At 37.7% G+C, this 18,754-nt stretch overlaps 5 protein-coding genes across 5 annotated transcripts in view; 2 read left to right on the plus strand and 3 right to left on the minus strand.

Annotated features, from left to right (window-relative positions):
- The window catches only part of LOC147863437 (Calcineurin-like metallo-phosphoesterase superfamily protein), an 82,892-nt gene that overhangs the window by 28,168 nt on the left and 35,970 nt on the right, over window positions 1–18,754 (minus strand). The window lies entirely within an intron of this gene.
- LOC147863442 (U-box domain-containing protein 35-like) lies at window positions 864–3,639 on the minus strand. Its single transcript, XM_087319228.1, has 3 exons — window positions 2,785–3,639; window positions 1,522–2,241; window positions 864–1,427 (listed from the first exon to the last, which is right to left on the minus strand). The coding sequence occupies exons 1-3, from the start codon at window positions 3,607–3,609 to the stop codon at window positions 1,248–1,250; spliced, it is 1,725 nt and encodes a 574-aa protein (XP_087175354.1). The 5' UTR covers window positions 3,610–3,639; the 3' UTR covers window positions 864–1,247.
- Window positions 5,946–11,062, plus strand: LOC147863443 (U-box domain-containing protein 52-like). The gene is made up of 8 exons (XM_087319226.1): window positions 5,946–6,186; window positions 6,744–6,865; window positions 7,217–7,338; window positions 7,481–7,653; window positions 7,855–8,186; window positions 8,485–8,628; window positions 9,024–9,590; window positions 10,135–11,062. Exons 1-8 carry the CDS (start codon window positions 6,030–6,032, stop codon window positions 10,867–10,869), a joined length of 2,352 nt encoding a protein of 783 aa, XP_087175352.1. The 5' UTR covers window positions 5,946–6,029; the 3' UTR covers window positions 10,870–11,062.
- On the plus strand, window positions 12,101–14,561 carry LOC147863444 (uncharacterized). Its single transcript, XM_087320034.1, has one exon. It carries the CDS (start codon window positions 12,284–12,286, stop codon window positions 14,126–14,128), a length of 1,845 nt encoding a protein of 614 aa, XP_087176160.1. The 5' UTR covers window positions 12,101–12,283; the 3' UTR covers window positions 14,129–14,561.
- Window positions 15,879–18,306, minus strand: LOC147863445 (U-box domain-containing protein 35-like). The gene is made up of 4 exons (XM_087320608.1): window positions 17,960–18,306; window positions 16,753–16,874; window positions 16,323–16,444; window positions 15,879–16,235 (listed from the first exon to the last, which is right to left on the minus strand). The coding sequence occupies exons 1-4, from the start codon at window positions 18,240–18,242 to the stop codon at window positions 16,103–16,105; spliced, it is 660 nt and encodes a 219-aa protein (XP_087176734.1). The 5' UTR covers window positions 18,243–18,306; the 3' UTR covers window positions 15,879–16,102.

Here is an 18,754-nt window from a genome sequence, read left to right on the forward strand (position 1 = left end):
TTTTGTTTGGCATTCCCTTGGTGGTCCATCACTCCATCTTTATATAATGACTCTTCTATTAATGGTCAATGACTAGAACATGTTTAATGATGTAGGTGTGACCATTGTGTTGTGAACACCATAATAACTAACTTACTTACATGAGGGGTATTGTATAAGTGTCATGAGGGGTGCTATTAAGCTCAATGGTTGGTACATGGATCACATTCTTTTTTGGAAAAAGTAAAAGAAAAAAGCCTAAGCATCTTTAAATAGTAGCTTAATGATAGTATTTGAACTACTCTTGTGTTCAAGCATGTAAAGTTTACATAAGGGATTCTTAAGTTTTAGACTGTGCAATTCCAAAAAATACAACAAAATGTATATCAATTACTGTTTTAAATGAATAATTGATTAGCAGCTGAAGTTTGTATTCTAGTCTTCTAAATTTGTGCCATTTGCCACGTTGATTAGAGTTTACATATTGGTATGGATGAATGCATTGTAATGGAATCTTATTATGTAACCATATATGGAGTTGAGCCAAAACAAGAATCTAAGTGTGATATTGAGTCTACACATGTATTATTATTATTTTGCCAAAAAACATGCACGTGTAATGCGTAGTACATGACATTCATGTGATGTTGTTCGAAAGTAGAACAACTATATCCTTGTGCAATCACATGGACATTTGAAACTAGAATATTTACAACTTGAGTGTTGGACATATGCTAAATTACAATTTGAGTGTTGGGTGTTATGAATGGTCTTATATGCTGCAAATTCATAACACCAAACTTATTTATATACAATCCTCACCTTAAGTCCATGGGCATACATCCTTATTGATGCTAACATTATATCAAATTAGGCAATGTGAGTATTGTGAATAGATCATACAATTATTGACAAGGAAATGTGAAGAAACCTTTGGAAGCTAAACATTCTATAACCAAAACATTTGTGGAAGGCCCCAAGAAGTAACCATTATAAGGGCGATGTACTTATTTGCAAATTATCCCTTGAATGAAATTGTATGTGTTGGAAAGGGGACAATGTGGAATGTTTGGATGTGGTAATTCGATAAAAGATGGTTATATTCACTTTGATGTATTTTGATATGGATATTACCAATTTGTATGGTAAGAGAACCAAAGTATAGCATGCGAAGGAGACAACATATCCTCGCTTTCATGTGTGGATGGATTTATGGCATGCACATATATTTGAATTTGGACACGTTTTTGTAGAGCTAGGATTGCGATTCAATGTGTTCCACGCCATTCATTAATTGCGGATCTCAACGATAAATTCGAAATGAGATCTTTGTGAGTAAGTCTGAGATTGGTCATTGGTGAATTGTTATGGTTCCGAAGCCAAGCCTTAATGGGATCACGTTCGTAAGTGAAGCCATCAGCTGCAATGCAAGGGTCCTCCATGATCTCCTGTGATAAGATATTATCAAAAAGATTACTTGGATCAAGTGTACCATCACTATATAAATAAAATATTTTAGTTCATTGGCAAGTAGAACAAAACCTGGGTAATTGGACATAAGAAGTAGCTTGGAACACTTTGTTCACTCCCATGTGGTGGTTGGGGGGAGATTTGGTTCTCATGAGCCATTATTTCACCCACAATAGCTTTGATCTTTTCCAATGTCTCCATCAATTTTTCCATCCAATCATCTTGATTCTTCACCCTCAATTCTACGAGTTCTAAACTTAAACAAGCAAGTTCCATGGCTTCGACAAGAGGCCATTCCCCTGCTGAGACATCTAGAATGTTGTTGAATTGGCCATTATCCAATGCTTCACCCACGAAACCAACAACTTGATTAGCCGGCAAGCCAGTCAAGAGCCGAAGCATTGCAATTCCGAGGGCATGTGCATCAGATTCATGATCTATCGAGGCTAGAGGCTCAACAGTTCCGATGTTTGATAATCGAGAAAATAATTTGGCTATGCCGACATTGCCGATTTTGCTAACGAAGCTCTGGTCTAGGAAAATGTTCTTGAGGCTGAGATCGCCATGTGAAATTTTCTCAGGGAGAGAATGAAGGAATAACAATGCGGTCGTGACTTCAAAGCAAATCCTGAATCTGACATACCATGGCAAAGGAGGAGCTCCACTTTTACGACTAAGATGGTGCTCAAGGTTACGATTCGACATGTACTCGTACACAATGGAAGTGTTATTAGGGCAAGCACCCAACATCATCACAATGTGCGGGTGATGGATGCGGCTCAAGAGGCCTACCTAGAAGTTTCCATCAAAGACAACATCAAAGTGTTTCCCAAACTAACACCCACATTAAAACTTGTGCCTCCTTTTATTTACAATTTTTAATTAAGTGCAATTGACATTGGAAACATTGATATGAGTGAAACCTTGGAAAGAATATTAATCTCTAAAATGTCCTCGGACAATATGCATGCTACTAGTCAATACAACGTCATCCTCATCATCACATTGCATAGAAATAATGCAAAATTGAAATGTTGGAATGGAGTTTGTGAAATGCAGTCTTTGAGATACGCTAATCATGTCCAACTTGACATACTTATTATAGGCACATTCTATAAGAGTAAGGAGTGAAGTCAGATTTTGGACCAAGAGTGAAAACTAGTGCATTCCCATGGTCTTGTACTACCCACGACAATCAAAGTGCAATGCCATGACCTTGACACTACTTTGCATAAATGCTATCCTAAACAATGGAAATCGAGAAAGATTTGGACCCCATCCGATGGGATATGATTGAAGTAAAACACATCAATTTTTGATCCTAGCATTGCTTACCTCGTTCCTGAAGGTGTCACGACCATCAGATCCATGCAGATCAAGGACCCGGATCACAACTGGGATGTGATGCAGTTCTCCTTTGTAAACAAACCCCCATTCATCAGTTTCGAGCCTTTGTGACACATGGAAGTTGTTGCTTGCCAAAACAATCTCTTGGGAGCTATACTCAAAGAAGTACTTCTCTTTACCCTTCTTTATGGCCTCTTCTTTCTCCAAATTGACCTTGAAAGCCTGTTGTTCCAATTCAATCCTTTGATTTCTCTCATTAGAAACCTTCTCCTCCTCCACTTGTCTGAGTCTGGACTCTGTCAAAGCTCTTACCTCGGCTTCTTTCCTTAATCGGACCTCTATTACAAGTTTTTCCTCTACCTCCTCTCTTCTTTGAGTCTCTCTTAAAGCTGTCTCTTCAGACCTGGATCTAAAAAAACGCTCCGTTTCTAGGGTTTCCTTGCATTCTTCAAGGGCACGGACAGCTTCCTCGCATCTCTCTTCTTGAAATGATAATTGTCGTTCTGCAAATTCTACCTCCACAATGTAACTTCCAAGCGTGGATCGAAGATTGTCAAGAGAGATTTGAGTCTGTCGATGGCTGATTATCTCGTTGGATAGCTCTTTTTGAAGGGATTCGTGCTTTTTATTGAAAGCCTTCAACAATTGGAGGAAGAGAGAGAAGTGCAAGGTCCAGAAAAGGGAAGCAGAGATGGAGGTCTCATGATTACGCTTGTTGTGTGAGTTATGGTGGCTTGGGCATGGCATGAATAAAGGATCAAACCAATAGTTATCAACAGAGCGTGCAGGATTTGGGCTCTCATTGGCCATCATATCAGGTCAAGGAAAGTGATCAGAATGAGGATGATGAATGACCATGGCCATATGGCTTCTTTCAGAGAAAGGGTTGACATTTTCTCTAAGTGGTAGGATGTAATATGTACTAGTGAGAAGAAAAAAAATATAAAGTAAAGGTCTCATAATATTCTCTCCTTTTGCAAGGGATCATTCAATTATGTATTCAAATTAAAAGATTGGATTGTACCATCCATATGGTCTGGCAATAAAAAGTTCCACACCCAAAAAGATGTATGTAGTGAGTCAATCAAACCAACGTTAGGGGATCCAATCATCCATGCTGGGAACTTTATGATATAACCAAGGTTTCCCATGGCTTTAAAAAGGTAATCTTTTTCCCTAGATTTATCCCAAACTTATGAACTTTCAATTTTGATCATGGCAAAGGTTTTGTTGCGCTTTCATATTACGAGACTTTATACACCCCCGGCCCCTGTGGTTTAAACGTGGAAAAAAAACGAACTAGATCAAATACTTATGGGCCCCCAACACTTTGATGACGAGAGATCAAGTGTGCTGTTTTTGTATTGCGTCTACTTTGATGACGAGAGATCAAGGTTTCCGTGTTGATGGGCCTCTCTATGAATAAAATATGTACAAAAAATAATAATCGGGTCAAGAGGCTAGGAGCATTTGAATTCTATGTCAAATGAGTACAAGACTAGATTATCGTGGCACATTGGTGAAATGGTGATATCTTTCCACAAATCGTCTTATTTATGCTCTGTCTCTCCCCCCAACAAGTGATTATTCTCAACAACAAAACTTGGATGTGCTTTTTACATCCAATCCAAATGTTTATTTTCCTAGATACAATTTTTTGCCTTTTCAATGATGTATTGCTTCCTCTACCTGCGAATGTGTCTACCCACTACTTGACAAGTGGAAAATCCATTTTATTCTATTGAATACATGTATGAATATTCCTTGACAATCAGGTTCAAATATAAATATTTTCGTTGATAATAAGTTTTTATTGTTGGGGAATGTAATGGGTACTTGAGGTCAATCCCACCAATTAAGGAATCCAAGTGGAAGTCAATCATAGGCTATACTTAAAAATGTACAACAATTACAATCCCTAAATAGAGATGAGAATGTTAGTCGTAAAAAACATTACTTCACATTTTGGTAACCATGATTAACAAGGTGTACATGTTTCTTAGGAGTTGTTGCAACCCATGAGGATCCACAAAATAGACATACAACATTGCGTGAACCACACACAAATATAACATAAAAGTAGACCTCTAGATCACTTGTGAACAAATGTGTCAATATGGATCCACAAGTAGACATACAACATTGCGTGAACCACACACAAATATAACATAAAAGTAGACCTCTAGATCACTTGTGAACAAATGTGTCAATATGGTATCTAACAAGTTGGGTTGAGGATGACCCTAATCCTTGACATCTGACATTGTCGTCTCATACTGAACAAGCATGAGGTAGCCTAAATATATAGTACAAGAGTTTGATCAATCTAGAAACCAAATCAAGTGCATTTCCATGCCTTTGAAGTGCACCCACATTATATGGCCATCCTGGTGGACCATGTATCATTCCATAAAGGTGAGCATTTTCTATACAAACGTTAAGCAAACCAAAATAAATCAACGATCTTGATGATGAGAGAGTATCAACCAACAATGAGATCCTCTCCTCCCTCCATGTCTAAAAGCAAAATTTTGGTTCCAATTGGTTGCAAGATATGAAGGAACTCTTTGGGAGATCAAATGCATTTCTTTCATTTTCTTCTTTGGATGATGGAAACCACATTCAGGATTCCTTTTTTCCCCCCCCCCCTTGCATGTGGACAATAATCCTGCACATTCCCACCACAAAATAGTTCCTCTTCACAATTACAATGTGGGCTTGATATTGCAACATTTTCGTTAGTAAAAGTTTTCGAGCTTAAGATGGAGGCTTGGAAGGTGGGTGGGGGGTTGACTAGGTGCGGGTCCGGAAGGTTCCGGAGGTTTCCGGACAACTTCTTCTGGACACGGACAGATAGACACGGAGTGTGCAGACCGTGGAGAAAGAAATGCTTTGTGGATGGATGGCCTTTTGTTTTGTTTTTGTGGTTAGGCGTCCTTTTCACATTTTTGCATTTATTGAAGTGAAGCTGGACTCTCCTCCCCTTTCCTGTTCCTGTCCTATCTATTCTATTATCTAATAGCAGCAGTAAAAGCTGGAAGGAAAAAATCTTCCTGTCAATTCTGCGTGTTTGAAGTATGTAAATAAATGAACGCAGAAGAAGAAGAAGAAGAAGCAGATGAAAGGAAGAAGGAAGAAGGAATTAATAAGGAAGAAGAAGAAAGGAAGAAGGAAGAAAGGAAGAAGGAAGAAATAAGGAAGAAGGGAAGAAACAAGGAACAGAATAAAGAGTCATGGTGAAGAATATTATAGGGGTTGCTGTGGGTAAAGGTCCAAGTGGGTTGCAAGCTTTGAGATATGCTGTAGAGGATGAGGAGATCTTGGAAGGTGGAGATATGATGGTGTTCCTTCTTCATGTTTACCCTCCGGTGCGTTGGGTCATTGGCCCATGTAAGTCTCTCTCTCTCCCCCTCACTTCTCTGGTTTTTCCCTTTTGCTTGTAGATTTGTCTTGTAAGTCTAATCTCTCCCTCTCTTCCTCTTTGCTTTTTATTTCTTACATATATGTTTTGCGTGTCACGAGAATTTGCTCTGTTTTCCACGAGGAATTTGCTGTTTTGGCCTATTTAACTTCCCTGTTTCATTTAGAAATTTGTTCTGTGTCTATTGAAGTTCCCTGTTTCGTTAAGGAAATGCTCTGTTTTAATTGATTAGCTGCACTAGTTCGTCCACAAAGTCCTCTGCTTCATAAAATGTACTACTTTTCATGAAGAAATTGGTCTTTTCCATGAAGGAAAGGCTATTAAAGAGTTCAGATTGTTCAAGAAACTGGCCTGTTTTATCAAGAAAAGGTGGCGGATTTCTTTGAATTATATCAAAGGAAAAAAAAGCCTATAACGAATTCCAATGGATGATTTAAACTGCCAATGAAACAGACACACACACACACACTTACCACTTGATTTCATGCTCTTTAATAGCATAATTGTTTGGTTTTGTGAAATGTAGTGGGTGATCGTGTTCGAGCCGAACATGCAAGTGCCGCAACCATCAAAAAGTTCAAAGATGAACGTAACCGAAAAGCTGAGAAATTAATCAATCAATATAAAAGCATATGTGACAACAAAAAGGTAAAATCAAAATTGTACATACATGAGATGATGATCCATAAAGGTAATTAAATTAATGTCTAAGGTTGAGACCTTATAAAGCCATGCTTGTTTCTTCCAATCTGGTGTCTCAAGAGCTCAAAAAAGACGAGCCTCTTGCAATTGTGTTGTGTTGAGATGCTAGAAAGCCTTGATTTTCTTTCAGTGTGTTGTCTTAAGAACTTATGAACCCTTGTTTTTCCTTCAATGTGTTGTGTTTAAGACCTTTTAATACCATGTTTGTCTTCTAATGTATTCTGTTCAGATTTTATGAATCCACGTTTCCATTTCTTCCAAATCTGAAATAACCTATGTTTTTGTTTCTTTTTTCAGGTCAAGACAGAAGTGCGTTGTGCTGAAGGTGAAGAAGTCCAGAAGGAGCTGGTGGAACTAATATCCAAACTTGGTCTGACTAAGCTTGTACTAGGAACATCAAAGAAGAATTTGCTCTCAAGGTATCAAATTAAAATAGTCCTTTTCTTTGTAACTGATGGCTACCCTTATTCTTTGAAAAGAATCAAAAGATGACCTTTTCCTACATACAAGAAAATTGTAGCCCTAAAAAAAACTGTAAAATTTCTTGAAATATGATTTTAGGGCTTTAAAAGGAGAAAGCATTGCTACATATGTGGCAAAAAATGCGCCAAATTTCTGCACTGTTATAGTTATATCCAAAGGAAAGATTATATCTGTTACTGATGCAATGGATAGCTCATCAATTTCCCCATCGAGTGATACCAGTAGCATAAGGAGTGAATTTCGGACTGAAGGTATGTGCATATAGCATGCTGCAACATATTGCCTTTCCTTGTAGAATTATGAAACTTCTTTGAGGTTTGAATCCTTTTGAATCGCTGTTCACATTTGAGCTTTGGGATTTTCGTAAAGAAGGATAAAACTCATTTGAGCCTTGGGGTTCCTTTATAGAATGTTAAAACTTAAAACATTGTGGTCTATTTTGCATGATGCAGATGACGCACTAAGTGAGTATGGAGGCACACGGAGTGATGAAGCTCCTTATTCTCAAATTGGGTTTTCGCCAATGGATTACTCGATGAACCCAACTACAGAGTGGATTATTCCTTCAATTCCTCATACACGAAATGAAAATAATAGACTAAGCAATCCTCCTATTGTCCCAATGATCGATACTGGGTCATCACATGGTTCGCATAGCCTAGAAGCTGCATCATACCAAGACATTTATGTAGTACCTGATCCCCAACTAAGTAGAGGACATAGCAAGGCCCAATTGATCCATCAAATGTCATCTCATGGGCGCATCGATGCAGTTATGGGTGAAGTAAGAATATTTCCCTTCTTGCATATCGATCATACATTTTATTTCTAAAACATTTCAGCCAACTAAAAGTACTTTGTCAGGCCTGTTAAGATACATATAAAACACATCAAGCTTTAATAATCTTCAAAATTTATCTCAAATGTTTATTGAATACAAGTCAAAAAGTTATATGAAAAAACTTGCTGACCGACTAGAAACTGAAGAAAAATAAAGAAAACATTGATGTGGATGGTTTACATACCATGTATACTAATATAGATAATGTATTCGCCCTTGTTGTAACTGTCTGTCTTCCCAGAGTGTTGTGGCACACAGTGTTGAACTTTTGGAAAAGGAGCTCACTGAAGCTAAGATGTCTGTGGAATGGGCTCAGCGAGAAGCAGAGCAACAATCGAAAAGCATAACCAATGCGGAGCGAATTGTTGTGAATGCGAAGAAAATGGTATATGTGCATTTAATCTTTAATATTGACTAGATGGTATTACCCTTGAAGCAATATGCCATGAGTTAATTCATACTGGTGACAAATTCAGTACTCTCCATGTTGGTGACAAATTCAGTACACCCCCTGTTGAATAATTTACCAACATACCCCTCAGTTTACAGAGTTTTCTCTCTACAAATCTTCTTATCTCTTATCGTCCCTCTACAGAAAAATTTCGGTGAGAGACTAGAGAAAAGAGAGGAACTGCAAAGTGAGGTGTATTTTGGGAAGTTGAGACGGTGAGGAGGTTTTATGGAACCTCATAGGGTAGAATTCCCCCTAATTTGGAACATAAAACTAGCTTCTTTGGTTTGTAGACTGAGAGAGAATCTACCCATTTTGTGTTTTGGCAGATTACGGAGGCCGAAAATAAAAGAAACAATGCTTTGAAAGATGCCCAGATGGCAAAGCTCCAATCATTGGAAGATGCGAGAAGACTTGAAGAAGCCATTGTAGCACTCCAAAAATCCTTGAAAGAACAAGAAATTTTCAAGAAAAATAGCAAGATTACTATTGATGAATTAACAAGTAGACTAGATGCTTACGAGAAAGATCTCAACATCACGCAGAGAGAGGCTGAGAGAGTGACGGAGAGATATCGAGAAGCCTTAACAAAGCTAGAAGAACTCACAAAGGCATTGGAAATAGAGTCACAGAAACGAAAAGATGCCGAAAGAAGAGCTGTGGAGGAGTTTCTTGCAAAGCAAGAAGCACTCAAAGCTTTGAGGAAGCTGCAACAAAAATATACTGAATATACATTTGAAGAATTAAAAGCTGCGACTGATGATTTTGATGAAAACAACAAGCTGGGTGAAGGAGGGTATGGACCTGTATACAAAGGCAAATTACTTCACACCCCGGTTGCCATTAAGGTTTTGGCTCGAGAAGGAGTCCACGGCCGAGAAGAGTTTCAGAGAGAGGTAAAATATCTAGGGATCGAGTTAAAGAATTCCATTTTATCAAAGTCTCGTTCCACGTAGGCCAAGTATCGAAAAATATTCTTGAATGAAATTGAAGTTCATAGCCCATTCTTGAATGGTGATGTATTGTCTTCTAGAAAAGTTTCTAGGACATTCTGGGATGTCCTAGCTTAGGAAGTTTCTAAAACATTCTAGATGATATTCCCTAGCTTATAGATCATTCTAGAATCATTCTAGCATGACGGTATTGCCTAGCTTATAGATCATTCTAGAATCATATTTGCCTAAGTTATAGCGATGTTTCTAGGATATTTTTGAGAATGATAATGTGGAGTTAATAGTACCTTACAAGCTTCTAGAGAAGTCAAAGGACGTTTTTAAGCTAGACCATAGGTGCACATTTCAACTCCTATTCTTGCCATGGTTGCCGCAAGTGACAATCACCCCATTGTGAGAGATTTACTTTTTTCCTTCTACAATGTACAATATACACTAAATTCTCATCATTTTAAGCAAATGTGTTTTTTTTTTTGCTTAATTACAGGTAGAGCTGCTTAGCCACATCCATCATCCACACTTGGTGATGCTACTTGGCGCGTGCCCAAAGGAAGCTTGCATCGTATATGAGTATATGTCCAATGGTAGCCTTGAGGATTGTCTCAAAGGAAAAGGTGGAAGGCCACCGCTTCCCTGGTATGTCCGGTTTCGCATTTGCTTCGAAGTGGCAACTGCATTGTTCTTTCTCCACTCTCGACCTGAACCCATTGCCCATCGCGACCTCAAACCTGGGAACATTTTACTAGATCACAATTATGTTAGCAAAATTGGTGATGTTGGCATAGCAAAACTAGTTCCTCCCAAGAATGATAACCTCTCTTATAGTATAACTATGTATAAGGAGACAGTGCTCATGGGAACTCTTGCTTACATGGATCCTGACTACCAACGAACTGGCGTTGTCAGTTGTGAGTGTGATGTATATGCACTTGGGATCGTTATGCTTCAACTCTTAACTGGACGGCCTCCACTTGGCGTTGCAGTTTTGGTTGAAGATGCAATTGATAATAACAGACTGGTTGACATTCTTGATAAATCAGCTGGTGACTGGCCGATAGAAGATGCGAAAGCGCTTGCTGATTTGAGTTTGGAATGTATGGAGCCACGAAGAAAGCATCGGCCTAGTTTGGAAATGAGAGTGCTTCCTTTTCTTGAAGAACTTTGGGGGAATGCGGATTGTGTTGCATCAAAAATTGGCTGTATCGGATCATCTGCCTCATGACCAATGTCTCCCGAAACAAACCCATTAACATCATCATTGGATTGTTAAATCTCACATGTGATATATTTGTAACAAAGAATCCCTTGATAAAAAATCTTTTAAAAGATTAATCATTCAACCAAATGTTTGTAATAGCTAACTATCTGATTGAATGTTTATAACAAATGGCTGACATAAAAGCATTTTTTTTGTTCTTTTGCCTAATTCTTGTGGATTATGAGAAAAATGACCAGATGACTGAATTGTATAGTGAAGCCAAATATTTGTTGGAAACTATGATTCTAAGCACGTGGTACTGAATCAGAATTATTGCTTGGTTTTGTTATCAGTGTTACATTGTAAAGTTGATGCTACTATTTTCACTTGTGTGGTGGAGAGAATGCCACATATGATCTCAAACTAAAGTTATGAGTAGTTTACATATTGACTAACGTGCATGTGAAGGTGATTACCTTACTCAAGAGTCAATGATAGAGGGGTGAGAAGTTGTGGTGGCGGTGTGTCTTTTCTTGTAGGTGTCCCAACATATTTGGTTAATGTTTGTCTACTAGTGTTACAATTTTCTATTCTTTGCAGCATCATTCCACTTGAATATGATTGCACCAATAGAGCATGATTTGATGTTTATCGTGAGTGTATCATGGGGTAAGTTGTACAAATAGTGTTTCTACATGTCATCAATCAAAACTATCAGTATTTGTCCAAGCCAAAAGGAAGGATTTAGCTAGCATCCTAAGGTTGGGTTGATGGGCAATGTGTTTTCCTATCCTTTGCTTTTAGCCACATGCATGTGGAATCTTAAATTTCACAACTATTTTGAGAGAGAGAGAGAGAGAGAGAGGTGATGACGATCATAAGTTGGTGTCCTTTGAATGCAAGTATATGGGCTTTTGTTACTTGTGTGTAGTTGTTGAGTGATTCTATGTTTGAAGGAGCTGGGTTTGTAGAGAAGGTGGTTTCCACTTGCAAAAGAGAGACAAAAATAGAGCTTATATGGTTATACCTTATTTGGTAAGATTGTTAATCGAAGGCTTGGAATTTAAAAGAATATAAAAACCTCCTTCCCTCTTACTGTCTTGCTTGGGTGAGCCTTGTGTAAACACACACATTATCCTTCAACTCTATGTGAGGCTGGCATGGTACACAATCTGACAAGTAGTGAATGTAGGGAACCCACAAGACGTCAAAACTCATTGTCAAAACAGTCATAGATTAGCAGAAAACATAGGCAAACCATGATGGGCAAATGGAGACATGAAAACTCATCTTTGAAATAACCAAACCCATTTCTAAGGGCTTTGCAATGGCATCAAAATGCGAGTCAATACTATATCCTGTTGCCTTCTATGGCAAGAAGAAGAAGAAGTGGTTGTAGCGATCGTTGAACTGTATCTTTTTCCTCTCACTCAAACCAATGTCGAAGCCATGGCTACTCGCCCATGTCAGACACTACATGTGTTCTTCGAATTTCAAGACGATAAATTCACGCATCTTCCCCAGACAAAACAGAGATTTCTCCATTTCCCCTTACATCGACCAGTTCACTTCTCAAACACTTTATGAGAAATTGAAGACAACTCACTTCACTGTTTACAGATTTATGTCCGAAAAAGCTCGAAATTCGGATGAAGAGATGGATCCGGGTAACGGACATTCAAATCCCACCAGAAATGGAGACCTTTTAAAAGAGATTTGCAAAGCTACAGAAGGATATAGATGGACTCAACACACAGAAGATCTCCTCAAACCTTATGAAAACAAGATTTCTTCTCATCTTGTCGCTATGGTGATTCTTCAAAAACCGCTTGTCATGGCTAGACGCTTCTTTGAGTGGGCAGATCAAAAGGTACTTCTTGATTTCTATGCTTACCATGCTCTATTAAAGAAAATGGGCGAATATAAACAGTTTGCCGAGATGTGGTCTTTGTTAGAAACCATGAAAAGACATGGATGTGAGATCAATTCTACCACTTTTTGCATTATCATTAAAGCTTATGGGGCAGCCGGTATGACCCATGAATGTATGGTAGTGTTCTCGAGAGCACATCAATTCGATGTTGATCTCAATGTTGATATGTATACCACTCTTCTCAGTATGCTTTTTAAGGCCAAAATGATCAATCAAGCTAAGTATACATTTGAAAGAATGTTGCAAGATACTTCGAATGTGGATTCATCAGCTTGGGCTGCAATTATCCGCGGATTTGGTACAAATGGATGTGTCCGCGAAGCTGAAAAATGTTGGGATCGAATGATTGATAGTGGATTCAAGCCTAAATTAGTTCATTACAATTGCCTTATTGAAGGGTTCTGTGAATCCAAATCGATGAATAAGGCATTATTTACACTAGCAGCAATGCAAGATGAAGGTTTGAAGCCAAATGCATACACATTAAACCCGATTCTTGGAGCTCTTTGTAAGACAGGTAGGTTTTCTGAGGCTCTAAACATATTCTTTAGCATGAGAAACTTTTGTGCACCGAATCAAGCCACTTGCAACATACTTTTGGAAGGGTTGTTCTTGAATAGAGATGTGGAGAAGGCATGCGAACTCTTTGAATTGATGGAAGAGGAAGGATTAGTTGATACTAGGAGTTATTTTCTTATCACATCAGGTCTGAAGAAGGCTAAGGAGACAGGTAAGCTAATGTCTGTATGCAAAGCACTGCATGCTAAACATGGTAATACTTATGAAGTGATATTTAATGCACTTCTTCAATGCTTGTGTGAGGGCCAAAGTATGGATGAAGCTGTAGCATTTTTCAATGGATTGAAGCATCCGAATGTTGCATCATTTGCCATGATGATAAATTGTTATTGCAAGTCAGGAAAGCTTGATGAAGCTATGGTGCTTCTCACTGACATGGATAAGAGAGATTGTGAGCCTAATGCATTTTGCTATACCCCCCTCTTAGGGGCAATTTTGAGAGCTGATAGAATAAGCGATGGGTTAAAATTATTTGATGAGATGGTTCGAAGAGGTATCGAGACAAATGATATCACTTGTGGGTTTCTTCTTAGGAAATTAGGGCAGGCGAATATGGTGGATGGTATTATTAAGGTTTGTAGTCATGTCATGGATAACAATATATCTATCAAATGGCATTTTTTGGGTCCCTTGATAAAGAGTTGGAAGAATACAGGAAGAGCAGAAGAGGCTGATACACTTCTAAGAGCATTGGTGAGACAAGGATGCATAAATGAACAAAGTTTAAAAGAGCTAAAATCATCACCAGAAACATTTATAGGATGGTCTTAGATGGTCTACCTTTTTCTCCTGGAATTAATACTTAAATCCTCTAGGATAGATGGATATGTAAGCTAATAAAATGATCAAAACGGCTTTGGCTTTGATATTGGCCCAAGCTAGGCAGTTGAGCTCATTGAAATTCATTCAATACAAAAATCGAAAAACCTTTTCAACAATAATTCATTCAACATTCTTGAACTGTTGTTTATTTTTTCTTGCATGTAAAATATTGGGAACAAAAGCAGTGGTTCCATGTATAACCAAAGTGATTGGATTGGAGAGGTACTCTGAACTTTGACAAGGTTTTTAACAAAGAATATCCTTGTCAAAAAAAATATTGTTTCTCTTTTTGATAATTGTCAAATATATGGGAGTTCAATTTCAATTGTTTCAGATGAGAGTAATTATAAAAATCCGAACCCTCTTGGTGTTTTTGGATTGCCATTGGTATATTTGGTTCAAAATAATAACTTTCATCTGAATTTCTGTAACCAAATAACAGTGTTATTTAGTTGCTGTTTACTCTTTGCAATTCATTTTGTTCTCTAAATGACGGGGTCATATACAGAAACAGTAAATCAATCGGTAAAAGAGTGTTCAAAGCACCCCATTGTTCACATTGAAAGTGATCCCAATTAAACACAACAAACTCACACAACCTTCACCTCTCTACGTATATTGGTTGGCTGGATGCATGTGAAATTAGAATTATTTTTTCCTAAAGGTTCACAATCTATGTTCTTTGTGCAGTAAAATCATCCACTACCTTTGTATGTAGCAGAAGGCCTATTTGTGTAGTAATTATCCAAGGACTTGGAGCAAAACCTTGAGGACATATGACATGTGCGAACAAATGGTGTTCTCGGAACCTAAGGTAACTCACCACTACCTTAATTATGACATCTTGAGACATTGTCAAGTCTCTATTGGTGAGGCCAAGCTCTTTTCTTTCAAATACCTTTGCATCAATATTCAGGTGATATTCAATGGCATGCAACACTGATGGTATCAATATCCACCATATAACAGAAGGTAACATTTAGTGGTATGAGTTTCCACCTTGTCTTGAGATTTTACATATGCAATGCAATGTATTACGTACATAGTACCCTCATTAATTATGTATTGTTATTGTAGATTTTTACCTTGTCTTGAAGCTTTCCACATGCAACCCATTGTATTTACATGGATTGTTCTCAAAATTATCGTATTTTATTTTTAGAATACTTTGGATATTCTACACGTATTCTACAATTTAGAACTACCATTTAAAAAAAAATTAAATATTATTTTTGAAAAAGAGTTTAAATTTTAAAAAGTATTTAACATATTCTACATGTATTTACGACATTTTATATATGGAATATGCATTCTAAGTATTAAAAAAAAGGGTAGAATAGATTTAGAGTACCTCACATATGTATCATATGCTCATTGCTAAGTATTCTACAACTATAATTACATGAAAAAATATGTAATGGCACAAGCGAAAGCTATGAAAACTGAACATTAATAGTGCATTCACTTGTCCGTAGCCCATTTACAACAACCTTTGACTTTCATGTATTGAAAGCTTAATTTTCTACCATTTTACCAGAACATTCCTCAACTCTTAATGATGTCCTTGTAAATACCTAACTTTCATCATTTGACTTGTAAAAATTCTTACTCCCCAAGTATCAGAGCCAAATTTCCATCCTGTGTGCATGTGTGTGGTAACAAGATGTTGTTGTTCTTGTGCCGATTATTTCAAAGAGAGTTATTGCAAAGCAAGTTTTTATTATTGACGATATTAGCATGGCTGGTATCGTAAGTTCCATTTCGACACATTTCTCTATACTTATCATTCATGAAAGAGAAAAAGAAAGAACCCAGAAAACATGTACAAGTGCTTCTTTCTGTATGTACAATTCCATTTGGTTTTCATAAGGGAATGCTTTGTTTTGCCTCCCCATCTACTAGAAAGTGGATGCTTGGATGTTGTCATCCATCCAAAAGCTTTGGTTTCATTGCCTCCTTTTTTGAGTGGACTTGCCCCTTGTTTATAACAATCACATCACAAAATTCTGGAGCGTTTTTTGTGACAACTGATGCAATAGGTTGCCCTTTGAAAGCCCTGAAATGTCATGTTTTCACACAATACGTTATGGTGGCTTGAAACAGTTTTTCCATTGAAAGAGAAGTTTTTTTAGATGTTCACTACTTTTTTAGTCGACTTCGAGACGAGATTCCAAGAACCAACATGGGAATGCATCGTCTGCTTATCTCATCAACAAGTGCCTTCTCCACTACCTCACCCTCTGTACATATCACTTCACACTTTACCTAAAATACAATAACCAAATGAAATAATCGTCATAATCAGCTTCGAGAAATATGCATGATGTGTTCATTTTGCATGCTCGAACAGAAGACTTTTGCATTATATTTCAAATAATTATGCCTAAGTATTCGTTCTATAGATTTGTTCATTGCAATACTGAAGTGACAATAAATTTAACAATACATGGCTGAGGGTTACCATTCAATCAAACTTTAGAATAAAATTAACTCAGCGTTGTATTAAGTAAAACACTTTAAACAATGTACATGCATTTCTTGGGGAGACATATTCTCAACTTCGTGGTGCATGCCTCTTTCTCTTCACACATTTGTTGATATTGATAAAGCAGTTTCTCAGTCTCCACGAAACGTTGTAATTTGCATTTGTTGACCATGTCAGGGCTGGCTTGTCCAATTGGAATGCTACTGCCCACTGCAATTTTTGTCAAATTTCACAACTAAGAGTGCCGGAAACAAATGAAAACAAAGAAATTACATACAAAGCACAATGGGTCAAAATGCCTTGTTACACATTGACGAACTTGAGACGCTAGTTAAAGAAAGCAACAAAGTCATAGGGAAAACAATCTATAATCAAGTGTTATGTTTGTGGTTGATTAAAAATAGTCCCTATGAAACATTAACTAGAGTAATCATGTTTTGTTCTCTTTTTGAGACTTCTCAAGCTAGGGTTTCAAAAACAATAGTTTGCCTAGACGAGGCAATGCAAACCAACAAACTATGACCTAAATGCATGATGCCCCAAATAGCACAACTAGTGCAAGTGTCATTTATTCCTTGGATCAAAAGGGAAGAAACATTGCCAACAAATTAGCAAAACTTATGGCAAGGTAATTGGTAAGCGACTGTTGGAGCCTCACTACACATTTATACTATGTGTGCTCACTCATCACGAGACTCTCATAACTCTCATGATCCACAGCAACCATTATTGCATTCACAACAAGGGTGCCTCGTTATAAGACTTATAGCTCTCCTATGTCAAATAGCTAGCATCACCTCCCTCCACTTCATATCAATTTTTATTGCACCTCCGGTGGAAAGTTCCAAAACATATATGTCTCATATACCCCCACACCCAATCTATCAACGTCCCATAAATTCTCGCCCCCACCCCCAACAAAAAAAAACAACACTCAATAGACCTATCTATCTATCCATAAATAAAGTGAGGTATAAGAGTGAGACTTTGATCTTGTCCCAGTTCATGTCAACCAATGTTTTTGGACTCAAAAACTCTACTCTGAAACGGTATAGGAGATAAAAAAATACTAGCAAGCCAACAAAAGCAACACATACGGATATTGTATCCCTAGAGACAAAGAGGGGGGAGAGAGATAGATTTTATTATCATCTTCGGAGGTCAAATATGATGTACGAGACCAAAATATTATCATGTAAGGAGAAGAGGATTTGAAACGATAACTTCCAAACTTTTTTACCTTACCATTAAGCCTATGTTCATGATATGTAAGAGAGAGAGAGAGAGAGACTTACATGGGGTGGGGACATAACGGATGGGTGATTGAACATGAAGGAGATGAATAAGGTGGTGGTGGCCATGACCATGGGACACTTCATTTAGATTCTCCAATGCCCATCGGAGCGCTTGTGAGCTACTAGAGCTCCTCCCCACAGCCACGGCAACCTCCACTTGTGTCTCTACTTCATTTACTCCTGAAGCCCATCCATGTTCATCGCCACCATGTCTTCTCTGTCTTTCCACATTACTTGATGATGATGAACATTCCGCCTCTTCTACCACCTCAATCTCTTCCATCCTTTCAGAATTACTCACATCTCTCTCTCTCTCTCTGTCTTGCGCGTCTCCTTCTTTTCCTTTGCCTCCATTGTTTCTGTTCCTCCGGAGAAAGGCATATTTTAAGAATCTTTTTGGAGTATATTCAAAAAGTATCAAAGTATATTCATTGTCACTATTATTTGGGCTACATCAAAAGTCAATGGTAAAGGTTATTTATTTCCTTGAACCATTTCAAACAGTGTCTAACCAACATTAACAACCATCACATGATCATAAATGCCATCGTAAAGGCATACATATTTGTGTGAATGTGTATGGACATGTACACCGATGTTCCAACTACTCTTTATACACACTTCATTTGATCAGCTACAAATACCCATACTATGAAGTCTTTTTTTCTTTGTAGAGTTCGTTGTTAAGTTCTCACACAAACAATGACTATAGCTTATTATGCCCTCAACATTAGAAAACACCCTGAAAAATTAAAGAGCATAGCCTTCCACAAGTCATGTACTCAATAGATTACC

The sequence above is a fragment of the Azolla caroliniana genome, unplaced genomic scaffold (genome assembly GCF_043228905.1).
Source record: "Azolla caroliniana isolate FFs.n. ecotype wild unplaced genomic scaffold, voAzoCaro1.0.p SCAF_5, whole genome shotgun sequence".
In the NCBI taxonomy this organism is placed as follows: Eukaryota; Viridiplantae; Streptophyta; class Polypodiopsida; order Salviniales; family Salviniaceae; genus Azolla; species Azolla caroliniana.